This window comes from Falco cherrug, chromosome 9 (assembly GCF_023634085.1).
Source record: "Falco cherrug isolate bFalChe1 chromosome 9, bFalChe1.pri, whole genome shotgun sequence".
In the NCBI taxonomy this organism is placed as follows: Eukaryota; Metazoa; Chordata; class Aves; order Falconiformes; family Falconidae; genus Falco; species Falco cherrug.
In genome coordinates this window covers 41,155,670-41,169,126 of record NC_073705.1, presented here as the reverse complement: position 1 = coordinate 41,169,126, position 13,457 = coordinate 41,155,670, and the positions used below count along the sequence as shown (strand labels likewise).

The 13,457-nt window shown below is 45.8% G+C and overlaps 1 protein-coding gene across 4 annotated transcripts in view; it reads left to right on the top strand.

Moving 5' to 3' along the window:
- Window positions 1–11,155, top strand: part of ARID5B (AT-rich interaction domain 5B) — a 123,943-nt gene extending 112,788 nt beyond the window's left edge. For all 4 annotated transcript variants that reach the window (XM_055719631.1, XM_055719633.1, XM_055719630.1 and 1 more), the window contains 2 exons: window positions 1,151–1,349; window positions 5,232–11,155. In XM_055719631.1, coding sequence (XP_055575606.1) covers window positions 1,151–1,349; window positions 5,232–7,382 — 2,350 coding nt within the window. In that variant the 3' untranslated portion in view covers window positions 7,383–11,155. The remainder of the gene's footprint in view (window positions 1–1,150; window positions 1,350–5,231) is intronic.
- The last annotated feature ends 2,302 nt before the right edge of the window (window positions 11,156–13,457 follow it).

The following is a 13,457-nucleotide window of genomic DNA, read 5'->3' as shown; positions in this document are numbered from 1 at the left end:
ATGCTTAGAAACTGATTCTAGGATAACAAACGAATATCTGAACCAAAGAGGTTTCTGCCTTGGAGTCTTAGATTAAAGATAATTAAGGATCCTGGTATTTGAACAGATTTATGTTGTTTATAAGCAAAGTACATTTTCTTCATAGAGTCAACTTGTCTTTTTTTTTTTTAAGCAAATTATGTTTGCTGTATTAAAGTTCATATTTTTAAAGTCTGAGTCTCGTATTAATCCCACAGTGAGTCATTAATCATACCAAATGCATTATAAAAACTTTAATCACTGAAGTTGAAACTGAGATCGTAACGCAATCCATCCCTTTTAATTATATCAGTTATTTTTCCTTTCAGATCAAGAATTGCAGAGGGAAAATAGATGGATTAAAACTCTGTGCGCTTGATGCTTTCGGGGGAGGATATTTTTTGTGTTTCTTTCTTGCTTTTTAAAAGCGATTTCCTGCACTTTGTGGAGGACACTTCCACAGTGAAAAACTCCTTCACTTTTATCTCTTTTCCCCAATCCTTCTTCCATAAAAAAGACTCACTGCCGAAAGCGGGGAGTGCGGTGTCGGTCATTGAATGAGTGCGTTGCAAGGGCGGTGGTGGGCTGGTGCTGATGGCAGCGTGCGTGGGGCTGTGCCCACCGCTGTAGGTTTCCTGCAGCCTTACTCTCATCTTCTGCCAGGTTCCTGGCACTCACCCTTGCACTCAGGGGAACCACCACCAGCCTGGAAACTGTGTAGCTGTTATCAACTTGGCTGTGGCTTTGTAGGTGTTTTCCTAGGGTTTCCTGCATGTTTTTAAGAGTAGGAAGGGAAAATAAAAATAAATGGCGGATTATTTTTTTTTAAATCAGTCTGAAACATAGTGGCTCATATTCTCATCTGGTACAAATTGGTGTAGCCGCACAAACCACTGCAGTGTTACTGACAACTGATCCACACCAACTCCAACTCCACTGAATTTATGCCGCATGATAATCTTGCCAAATAAATTGATTTATCATACTTGGATTTATAGATGTAGAGTTTACACTGTAGCTTTTATGGCATGGAAGAAAATGGATTTATTAAGTAAACTGCTCATAGTAGATACATTTTGTTCTTTGCTAGAATGGCAAAACCTGATCAATTATTTGTTCCTTAATCCCCTAGATTAATCCTGCCATATGAAAGATTTATTAAAGGAGAGGAAGATAAGCCACTGCCTCCAGTGAAACCTCGAAAACAGGATAACAGTTCCCAGGAGGGTGAAGCGAAAACAAAAGTGTCTGGAACAAAACGCATCAAAAATGAAAACCAAAAGAACAAGAAGGAAAAAGATAATGCACAGAAACCCCAAGATGCATCTGAGGTTGGTTGCTTTCCTGCTTTTCAGCTTTTCAATTAAAAATATACAGCTTTAATCAGGTGAAATCCAATGATAAAATGCATAGTGGAGAATTCCAAACAGTTGGCGTCTGAGTTTGCTCGGCAATGGAAATTTAGTTGTAGCGGTACTGTCTGTGTAGGGACTTTGCTGGGCTATAAATGGTTAGCTCCATACTGCATAGCAGTGATGGCAGAAGACCAAGCACTAGATGTAACAAGTACAATTTCGGCTCATTGTATTATACAGTGATCACCACTGAAAGATCAGCAGCTGCCAAAAGGAAACCACACAACTACCACAGTTATTTCCTAATCTAAGTATAGGGTGCGGGAACCTCTAATACTGTTGATAATCCTGTGGTAACTGTTGGACACAGCTGATTTTTATAATGGTAACCTCTGGATCAGCCCTTCTGTGCTCACAGATGTACACACATCTGTCAAAAAACATATCAGTCCCCAGGCTTTTTATTGTGTTATGCTGAATTTCATTTTGGACCAAAAGGTCAGGTTTTGAGGGAACCACCTTCCAAGCCCTAACTGAGACCAACTTCCCTCTCACGTGCCACAGGTGATTTTCAGCTGAGATAGATAGGTTCCTATTCTGTCACCTGCTCCACATGGGCGGGCCTTGTTTTCCACATAAAGCCATGTTACTGCAGACACAGGACAGCCCTCATGGAAGAGATTTTATGTTCACAGCCCAGGGTGAGACAGATCAGTAGAATTCATATTTGTCTGCAAATAAGGGTAGATTTCACGTGTTGCTAAGTGGTATAAAATCAGTGGGGTTTTTGCTCTGGTGTTACTTCAGCACTTTCTTTTGCACATCCTGCCCACTCTCTCCTGTGCCCTGCTCGCACGCTGTGTGAACGAGGCGGTGAAGCTCCTCACACATAACCCCTACACAAGACATTGCTTTTCCTGTCTCAGTCTGCCAGATCACAGCAGCCTTCAAGGCGCTGCAGTGAAAGATAAGTATTTAAAGAAAATTGAAACACGTGACGTGCCCGGCAGACTATGGCTGCTCCTTTGACTTCATTGCCATCTGGTAGGTACCTAAGCCCTGTTTCTAAACCAGTTTGGAAATTGGTATTGAGTCAGCTACCAACAGTCCTCTTCCTCATTGTTTAAAAAAAAATGCAGGACCGGTAAACTCTTGAGACTTCGTGTGCCCAGTTTTGAGAACAGAAAAATTTTATTTTCATGTCCTACTGCCTCTTTAAGTTGTGCTTACAAGGACAGTTTCATTGCCCGTCCTAAGCAGAATTTGTTTTTTAAATTGCCTTGATCAGCAGTACTCTTAATATCTAAAGTAAGAGCACTTCACAGAGAGGGGAGGTTTCTTGTGCGAGAACACTGTAATTTTAAAGCAGGGAGCCCTGTTGGGGGAACACCCCTCCACTTCTGATGAAAAATGCATAGAGGAGAGTGCGCACAAACCTGCTTCAGTCACTGGAAGGTTGCAACACGAATTGCCCAAAGCAAGGAGATGTGAAGGCTTGTGCTCTGTTCCCCTGTCATTTCTTCATGCCTGGTTATTTATTGAGGGGTCTTGGATCAGCAAAATATGTTACACACTACCCATACTGCCACTGCTAAGCACAGCATAACAAGTCAGCAACAGAGCATTAGCCTTAACTTTGAATTTCCTTACTTTTGTTGTTCCCTATCTCAAACTTCCTGCTGCTTAAACTGCAGTTATTTTTGTGTGGTTTGCAGGAAGAGTTCTTAAGCTGCGCTTATCGGAAATGTAGGGAGCTTAGATGAGACAATAAAAATGTACAATTACGGCAGTCTCCTATTGTAAAATGGTACCCTTTATAGCTGAATTAATGTCTCCTCCCCGACTGGGATGGAAGATGTGTCCTGCTCCTCTCTAATCGGGGTGAACGATTAAGGACCTCAGCCTTTGTGAAGGTCACTGTATGGGTAGGTGGTCACACAAAGCCCAAGCAGTGAAAGGGCCTGCAGGGGTGGATGTTTCCACCTAGGGTGGGTGCAGGGCTGCAGAGCTCATCTGTGCTCAGAGAGGTCTCTCTGCCCAGGATGTGGCCCTTAGGGGGCCAGCAGAAAGGAGATGCCCAGCTCTTTTGGGTGGAAAAAAGTCCAGGTCTGCTGGAGCCAGACAGAAGGTTGCATGTCCTTCACGCCCCAGCGGTCCCCCAGCTGGAGCCCTGTGCCAGGCTTGACCTTTGGGTGCAGTCCTCACCCAGGCACAGCAGTGGTGGTGTGTTGCTCCCACGTAGATGTGTAGGCATGGCCCCAGCCAAGCCACTGCTTAAACCATTTCTGCATGCGGCCTAGGAGCTGGCTGTAGCTGTGAGCTGTAAAAAGCATAATCAAGCTACAAATGTGCGGTCCTCTCAATTGCATGGTCAACTCATAGACCGTAAGAGGTATGTAGGAAGAGAGTATAACTTTAATTTACTAGGGTTGCATTTGCTTTGAGCTCTTCACTGTTTTCCTGCCATCACAATGACATTGTCAATGTAACGAGGTACCAGACAAAATGCTATTAGCCTTAGCCTGCACATTTCCTCACAATAGCTGAAACTTCAATCAAAGCGTTGCTTAACAGAAACATAGAGTAGAATGTACAGTTACTAAATATGATTTCTCCTTTTTTTCTCTTCCTTGATTTGCTCATCTGTCTGGTATTTTCCTGTAATTTTATAAGCTCAAGAGACTAGCGATGGTACTTTGTAAAGGACCTAATGATGGTATTTGGCTGCAAAAGGCAGCTATGAGTTTAAAAAGAAGTTAGGATGACTAACAGACACTGTAACTAATAGGCCAACCAAACAGACAGGAATATTTAAAAGCAGCTGTGAAGAAATAAATCTCTGAGAAGGTTAGACTCCTTAGGACCTTCTCCGATCCCCAACTACTATGACAGACCATAAAGCTGCGTTTAGATAATAACTTTCTCAATCCGTCTTATCTTTACACGAAGAAAGAAAGAAAACAATAATAATAAAGGACTTGCACAATGCTGCTGTTTTATGACTGTCTTCTACCACGACATGTCAGAGGAGAGTGACAGCAGTTTTGAAAAGGGCTGTCAGTCAGCTGGATCGCAGATGGGACGCTCTGGTGACCTCTGCGGGTCACAGTTCAGCCAGCTACATAATGGGATGAATGGTGTGAATTGTGCACACAAGCTTTATTAATGGGGGAGCAGAAAGAGCTGCGGTCCCATTGACGATAACGTATAAAAGCCATGTTTGTAATAGCGGGCGCACACACTTACTGAATGTTGACAACTTCATTTTAATCCGTTAATAAAAAAAATGTGTGTCCTAGTTAAGCTGTGGCAGTGATTTGCTGCCTACAATAGGGATTCCTAGTATGCCATTTCTATCATTTTCACACTTTAATGCAAAACTGGGTGTGAATGATCTCCGCTGTGATCACTGAATTTTAAGATAGCTACGCTGGAGAGAAAAAACATGGGAATCGTGTCGGTTTTGTAGGTGAAGTTGGCTAGCAGGAGAGATTTCTATAGCCTTACCGTTTGTGTTACGAAATCAGCTCTCCTGCATTTGCCTAATTAATTTTTAAAAAGTATAACCTCCGCATTTAGCTGTCTGGTCAAGCCACCAGTGCCTCTTGTCAGGTTACAAACATCTGCTGTTTTGAAGTGCCTTATTGTGACCCTGGCAGGGATGGTGCATTTCTTAATTTTTCCAGGAGGTACATCTCTGTTTGAGTCCAATGCCTGGTGTTGGAGCCTTCACGTTCCTGCAAGGTGATTGACAAGTACTTCTTTAAAAGTAGCCAACGGTGTACTGTGTATAATCTTATGAACAGTCTGCCAAAACGCACAGTGTTCTTATTACTGTCTGTTGAATCATTTCATTAGGTTTCATCAGAACAAGAGAAGGATCAAGAATCCACAGACCAGAAAAATTTCCCTGAACACGCTACAGTGGGGGAGATGAAACAGCCTGTGCAAGGCCCTCCATCTCTTTTACCAGAGACAGCTCGGCCACTGCCTCTGGAAAAGGCAGACCTGTCAGAAAACAGCATGAACAGTGAGAAAGCCAAGGAGGAGGTTCAGCACTCGTCCTCTTTCTCAAGTGTATCCATGTCCCCAGAAGAAGACACCATGCTGGATGCCACAATCACAAAACGATTACACCCCCCAGCAGATGCCCTGGAAGAAACGAAGCCTGAACAAAGACTACATAAAGCTTTTCCTGACAGCCTAGAAAGCGAACCTCCAGACATGCCCTTCACAGCTTTCCCAGTCCAGCTGACCACTCAGAGTGACATGGAAGATGACAAATTGCCAGAGATGGCCGATTACATCGCAAACTGCACGGTGAAAGTGGACCAGCTGGGAAATGAAGATATCCACAATGCACTAAAGCAAACACCCAAAGTACTGGTGGTCCAGAACTTCGACATGTTCAAGGAAAAGGAGCTGCCCGGGTCCATGAACGATGACTCCACTTTTGGTTACACACCGCTGCTCTATTCAAAGGGTAATCCAGGCATCATGTCGCCCCTGGCAAAGAAAAAGCTGCTGTCACAGGTCAGTGGGGCAGCCCTGTCATGTAGCTATCCTTATGGTTCTCCTCCACCTTTGATAAGCAAAAAGAAACTGAACAGCAGAGATGAACTGTCCTCAAGCATATCACAAGGTCCACACGCCCCTAATTCTGATCCTGTAGCAATTAATAGGCCCTCAGTCATACAACATGTACAGAGTTTTAAGACCAAGGAAGAAAGGAAGTCAATTAATGATGTTTTTAAACATGACATGCTAAGTAAACCGGATCCTCAGCGCTGTGATTTTGCAAAACATCACCTCAGTTCTCTTGCCGAGTCATACGTACCGAAGATGGATATCCAGGACTGCAAAGATAAAATGAGTGAGAAAAGGGCACTGCAGCACTCCCATGTGCCCACTTTCTTGGCAGATTTTTATTCATCACCTCATCTGCACAGCCTTTATAGGCACACAGAACACCACCTTAATAATGAACAGACATCAAAGTACCTCCCCCGGGACATGTTCAGAGAGTCTGAAAATACTTCTACTTTTACTCAACACAAACACCACGAAAAACTAAATTTAAATTATCGCCCATCTTTGCATCAGCAAGAAAAAAAGGCAGCAGTGGAGGCCTCTTCAGATGATCAGCCAACAGATTTGAGTCTTCCAAAGAGCATACACAAACAGACTGCAAAGGCTCCGGGCTCCAGCCTCCCTCATTCATCCATGGCCCAGCAAGAAGGCAAAGGTATCTCCCCGTTCCAGGCTGCGAGCAGCCAGGCGGTGAGCCTAGACTGTAACCCCAAAGCCTGCCGCGTGTCCCCCATGGCCATGACAGCCCCAAAAAAACACAGCGAGTTGCTCCACAGGTCTGGGAAGCAGCAGGCCCAGAGGCTGGAGAATCTGAGGAAGATGGAGGGGATGGTGCATCCTATCATCAGCCGCAGAACGAGCCCTCAAAATGTGGGGGCTGCCCGGCCTTTGAAACGAAGCCTGGAGGATTTGGACAAAGTCATTTCTGAAAAAAAAATCCGAGCTGTCTCTCCTCTGCACTTACCAAAGGAGACCCCAGCGAAAGACAAGGTTCCCGACCCAGAGGGGGAAGGCAGCAAGCCAGTGCATGGCCTCCATTCTGGCAGCATGCTGGAAAGCCACAAATTTCCCCTTTCAGCCCCCATCTTCCCAGGCTTGTATCCGGGAAGCCTGTGCACAGGGCTGAACAACCGCCTCCCGCCCGGGTATTCTCATCCCCTGCAGTACTTGAAAAATCAGACCGTGCTCTCCCCACTAATGCAGCCTTTGGCTCTTCACTCCTTCATGGTGCAGAGACAATTCCTCACGTCCCCTGCAAACTCTCAGCAACTGTACAGACACTTAGCTGCAGCAACACCTGTGGGAAGTTCCTACGGTGACCTTTTGCATAACAGCATTTATCCTTTAGCTGCTATAAACCCTCAAGCCGCGTTCCCACCTTCCCAGCTATCCTCTGTACATCCCAGCACAAAACTGTAAACCCTCTTGCTCACAAAAAAAAGGTCTGAGGAGAAAAGTTAAGTTAGCAACATTCCTCCCCCTGTGACAATGTCTCGCAGGTTTAGCGATCTGTATTTTTGTCAACCAGGATGCAGTCATATCCCGCCTAGAGGAGCGCTTCAGAGTTTGATGGAGACAGGACTGCTTCTTTAATTCTGGCTCCCACATCAGCCCCCTCACCCCTTATCCCTGCCCCACAAAAAAGAAAACCAAACAAAAACACACACAAAAAAAAAAAAAAAAACCACACACAAAAAACACAAAAAAAAAAAGGAAAGAAAAAAATCATTGGATTTTGCATATGTGTTTTCTGAAAGGACTTGTATATGGTAAGAGCAGATGTTCAAAGGGAGCCGTGGAGATGCAGGCTCAGTCCTGAGCTCACTGAAATCCCAGGTGAGGGCTGTGTTTGCCTTTCACTGAGCCAAGGACCAGAGGCCATGCATTGTTGCAAATGAGTCAAGGACTCGAGTTGAACCTGGAAAGGAGAAGTGGGCCAAGAATCCATACAATCAGTGGATGTGCTTTTTTGGGTAACTTTTCCTGACTTTTAATGATTCAATCAATGCAATGTATAGTAAAACGGCAATAGATTTTTCATTTTAACACTATTAGAACAGAAGGGTAAACACTGTTTAATTTGACTGTACATATCCACTTCGTAAACTACCAATGTCACATTTGGTCACAATAATTTATATAGTTTTGTTTGTCCAGTATATTCTGTGCTCTTTATGTTTGGTTTTTTTTTTGGTTTTGGCTTTTTTTGTTTGTTTTGGGTTTCTTTTTTTTAAATTAAACAGTATCATTTTATCTGCAACTTTTTTTAAAGGCTGTGGCTGTCCTGATTGTTTTTTATTTTTATGTGTTTGTAATTTTTCCAGTTTCTTTATACTTTTGAGCAGCGTTTTTTGTTTTGGTTTTGTGGTAACGTTTACTGTTTACAAACTGAAGCAACTGGTTCAGATTAATCTTAATGGTTATAAACATACTGTAGGTGATGTTACGGTGCAAGGACACAAACAAGGCTCCTTTCCCCACGGTCCACCCCTGCAAGGTGCTGAGCACCTCTTGCCCTCCTGTTGTTGCAATGGCTCCTAAGCAGCTTCTCCCCTCCCACCGAGCTTTGCTTTCCTGTATCGTGGTCCGTGAATTTGTCGAGCATTGTATTTAACCTTACCTAGGCTGTGAAACCCTCCTGCCTACCAGAGAAACAGTCTAGAAACCAAAACCTCCCTGGCACAAGCTGGTGGATGACAAAGGAGTCCAGAAAATGGATTTATGGTTTGCAAGAATGTCGAGGATTTCGGAAATTAGGACAGGAGCCAGTGTTGATTTGGATCAGAGGCTTATGGGTCCTGTGCCTCACAAGCGGACTGGGCTTGGTAGGATGGGTAGGGGGTTGTGTGCAGTGGTCGGGACGGTCCTTCCACACCCCCACAGGGATCTCAACATCTCCCTGGGCATCCTTTCACAGAGGGGAAAGCCCAGGTGTGGAGGGGCTGGGTTTTCCTAACAAAAGAGCTTCCCTATGGATGTATATTCACTTTGCAGGACATCACCATCACGCAACTGAGCATAGACATCGATAAAGTGAAGTGTGACCTGGAAGCTTTTTGCAATGTGAAAATTGGTTGTGATTCAAACCATCTCAGTTACTGTTCAAAGACAGTGTAATCAATACGAAAAGAAAAATGGAAACTACTAAGAAACACTTTGCATGCTAGGCATGTCATTAAATTTTCCCGTGATATGAAGCCAAATACAATATATAATGTATCATACTTAATATCCAAAGGTGGAAACCAGAATAATATACTCGTCTACTGTTAAAGATCCAGCTTCTTCAATTAAATACTTTATATTCCTGTGGTAAAACTATATTTAATTGATCGATAAACAGACTAGTAGAACTTAGAACATGGATGTGCCAGTGCAGAGCATCCTGCTGCTCCACAAATCATAGAGGAAACGAAACCGCAGGCTCATCCAGGCAGAGGCCGCAGTGTGGAGGACATCTTTAGTAAAGTTGCACTAGTTCTGAATCACATGAGAATCAGGGGTTTGGGGATGGGAGGGAAGAGGGGAGGGGGTAGGGGAGAGAATATAAAAATCTACAGCAAATGCGAACAGAAGCTTGTTGTGTGTTTGGCAAAGCAAACGCTTCTCTTCTTTCGATTAAGTTGCGTGTCCTGGAGTTGTGCATTTGTTTACGCAGTGTTTGATTTCCCTTTTGGAGTCCCGTTGGCGTTTGGTGGTAGGCTTTTTGGAGCTGTGCTGAGGCGGCGTGGGGCTGGGGGACCAGGAAAGGGGAGGAAGGCTCCTCTCTCGCCCCACGAGGAGACTGGCCGCTGCTGGCTGGGGAAGCTCATAATATACTGGGCAAAACGTCAGGGCGAATGAAAAGAAATGGTAGCATAAACCCCCAACAGAAGCTGTGCATTATTTGTTTAAAAACTCTAAACAGAAATCTTGGAAATCTTTCAAAAGACTATTGAATTCTTCATTGGCTTAAAAGTTGTGGGTTTTTTTAGTGTCTTAAATGGGGCTTTGTTTGCATTGTGTGAGTTCAGGGGGCCTTATTATTGAATGAAATTGCACAAGCCTTTCTTTGTGCAATCAAACCATTGTTATTGGTAGGTTTGTAAAGGAAACGGTGGAATCTAATTGGCAATAGAGTCATAAATTTATTTACCAGGAGCCAGTTCCAAGAAATGTTGCAATTCAAACACGCTACGTCCAGGATTCATTAGAGATGCTAAAGGTTGTGAGGAGAAGGCCCGGCAGCAAACCGCTCACGTGTAGCTTCTGGCCGCACACCGAGCCAGGCTTCACGAATCGTGTGGGGAGTAGGGTCTGACTCCCAGTAGAATCTGTACCCCTAGCAAGGCTGGACGGGACCAAGGCAGCGTCTTGCAGCCGGTCTGTCTTGGCTGCGTGCTGCCAGACACAAGTTTGCTGGGTGTGTCGGTGCCTGGGAAGTAGTCTGTCCCGGCTGCGGAGGAGTTGGCTTGGCAGCCCCTGAAGCTGGTGCAGGAGGCCAGTGCTTTGCCTGCCACCGCCGGCACCTCTGCCCTGTTCGGGGGGTGCGGGGCTACGGCCTCTGGAGACCACCACCGGGGTCCCCTCACCACTCCCCCGCCTGGTCCCTTCCTTTGTGGCTGTCAGCAAGGTCGCATCTGATCCAGTTTTGCAGTTGTCGTGATTTTAATGAGCAGTGGGGCTGCTTCCGCTGGTGTGAGGCGGGCAGCATTGGCAGTGCTACCATGAGCGCTTCCTGCGGCGTTTGCTGTACATGTGGTTGGTATTTCGCTCGTTCTCTTCCTCCTCCTCCCCTCTCCCCCCAGCCCCACAGTTTTAAATATGTTCTAATAATGGCAGCATAATCTACTAGCTGTTTATACTTTTTTAACTTTCTTTTGTTGTAAATATTGTATACTTTTTGTGATTCAAGTTATGTAGCCTATATGCTCTGTAAGGTGATGATTTGTATATATAAAAATGGCCCAGTAATATTATATAGTTTCCCATTTAAAAGGTTATTGAGTAACCTTTGTGTTAGTTTAAACACTACCAGAAATAAAGCTGAGCCAACTATAAACACTCAATTTTTGTATGTTTTCCAAATTGTACTTATTAATGCTTTTGATACTGTATTATGTGCCAATAGTTTCCCAATCACATAGCAGGCAAAAGATATTTTGTACTTTTTGATCCACTGTAATATTTAATAAAAAATGTTACTATCTGTTCCCTTTTGTGTTTGATTAATAATTCTGTAAACAGCCCTTATCGCAATGGATTACATATTATCCCATCCGACCTTTCAGCCCTCTTATATTGGCTTTTCTAGAGAAAGTATCTTCTCCTGCAAATGATTAGATTAAAGAAATGGAAGTTTGCAATTTCCTAAAGGAGGAAGAGACAAGATCTTCAGTCAGTGCCCCTCTATTTTTGCAGTGTGCTCGCATTAAAGTGTGGCTGTGGTCAGGCTGACTAGGAATAGCTTTTGAGGGAATAACATCCATGCTTACCCAGTGGCTCCAGTAGCAAATTTACTCCATCTGCATCTCAAAGCAGGATTTCTTTCTGCCAGTACTGCAGACTGGAGCTGGGAGCTGAAAATTGCCCGCTGTTCTTCCCGTCTCAATCATAAGTAGGATCTTGAGAGTTGGATGCCGACTGGTAATTTTGCTGATGACAGTAACAACCACCAAGTAACCTTAATTTGTACTCTGTTCTTTGATGGGTTCAAAAAGCCCCCCTAAACCTGGTGGCCCTTTGAGAAGCTGTTATTGGAGCAAGTGCTGTCGGAGTGCTGTTACACTCCTGGTCTCCATAGATGAGAAAATTACCTGCGGGTGTACAGCTCAGGACTGGGTACCGTCCTTGCCCGGCACGTCTCAGCAGTGGGCAGGCGAGCCCAGTGGCTAGGGCCACCCAGTTGTGACTCAGTTCTGTGGTCCTGGAGGGAGTGTGTGCAGGGAAGCCTTCCCCATCCCTGGGGGTCCAGGAGCTGAACTCGTGAGTGGTCCCAGGAGCTGCTGCTGCTTTGCGCTTCCACCCTGCACCGGGTGCATGGCTGAGGCTGTTGGCAGCACTGGCATTTGCTGGCACCCAAGGAGCTCGCTCTTGCTCAGCGTCTCCAAGGGCAGCACAAGCCATGGGCCAAGGCTGGGGTGCGGTTACAGTACCCACAGCTGCCGACCATGTGGCCCCCAGCCTGTGAGGAAGCTTGGCACAGCACAGGGAAGTTGTGCCCCTCACCGTGCCCTGGCTGGGCGAGCACAGATCAGGTTGATGTCACCGCTAGATGAGGCTTCCGGATATGCGCTGTGGTTGAGGGAAAGTCTCAGAAAAAAAAACATTTCTTGTGTGTGCTGGGAAATAAGGGAAAACACCAGCTGGAGGGAGGAGGTGGCCATTGGGCACGCATGAAGCAGCGCAGTGCCGTTGGGCGCCGCGGGTCTGTTGATGCACAGTATGCCCCAGGGAAGCCAGGCTGACGCCTGCCCGGCCCCCACACACAGCTATGCCGAGCAGCTCCATGCAGCCCCCCACCACCTCTCCAGTGGGGAAGGTCCGGGACAGGTGTGAGGACAGGACGGGCACCCATGGTATGGCCCACCTGCACGGCTCCCAGCAAGGTGCTTCCTAAGCCAGTGGGAGCATCACGGCTGTGCTTAACTGCCCCCGACAAGCTCTCTCCCTTTCTGATGTTTGAGTCCTTGTTCAGTCATTTGCTCTTCAGAGTGGGCTGTGCCAGGACTTTCACATTTTCAGTACACACTGTGTATGAGTAGACAGAATAAACCTTCTTCTGGTTTAAACTGCTGCCTGATAATTTCCTTCGATGCTTGTTTATTCTTGTGCTGTGAGAAATGATAACTAAACACGCCATACGTGCTGTCCCCACACCAGCTGTGAAGCTATGGGAGAGGATGGGACCCTCTAGCAAACCTCCTTCCCCATCCACTTCTGTCTTTGCCAAGCTGAGGCATTTTATTCTTCTCATGTTGAAAATATTGCCTACCAGTGAACACCTGAAGGGTGTGGGGAGGGGGAGATGCAGACATGTGGATGCTGGCCTTTGAAGTAGCTGCAGAGGTGGCCAAGGCAACTTGGTTTCCAGCACCATGCTTGCTTCCTTGCTTTTTTTAGCCCTTCCTAGTCTGCGAATTAACTTAAACCAATGCTGACTGTTCATGCTGTGCCGAGGGGTCACAGCATCCTCCCTTGGTTAGGCTGGGCACATCCCAGCAGGTTTGTCAGGGTCACTTGGGTGTCGGTGCACCCCCATGCACATGCAAGTGATGGAGCAGAGGAGTCAGCACTAACATCACCCCAAGGGCTCCCAGGGGAACACGAGCACCTCCTCAGGGCTCAGCGGACCTCTGCCATGGGCTGGCAAGGTCTGCAGCAGGTCAGAGCTACACCTGGGAAGAGTTTGTTACCGTATCGGTGACTTGCAACCACTTCTGATTTTGAAAGCGAAACATGCTGTGGTCTGAGGGAGCACGAGGGATGCTGTGCCGCTGGCTCACCATGGCCAAA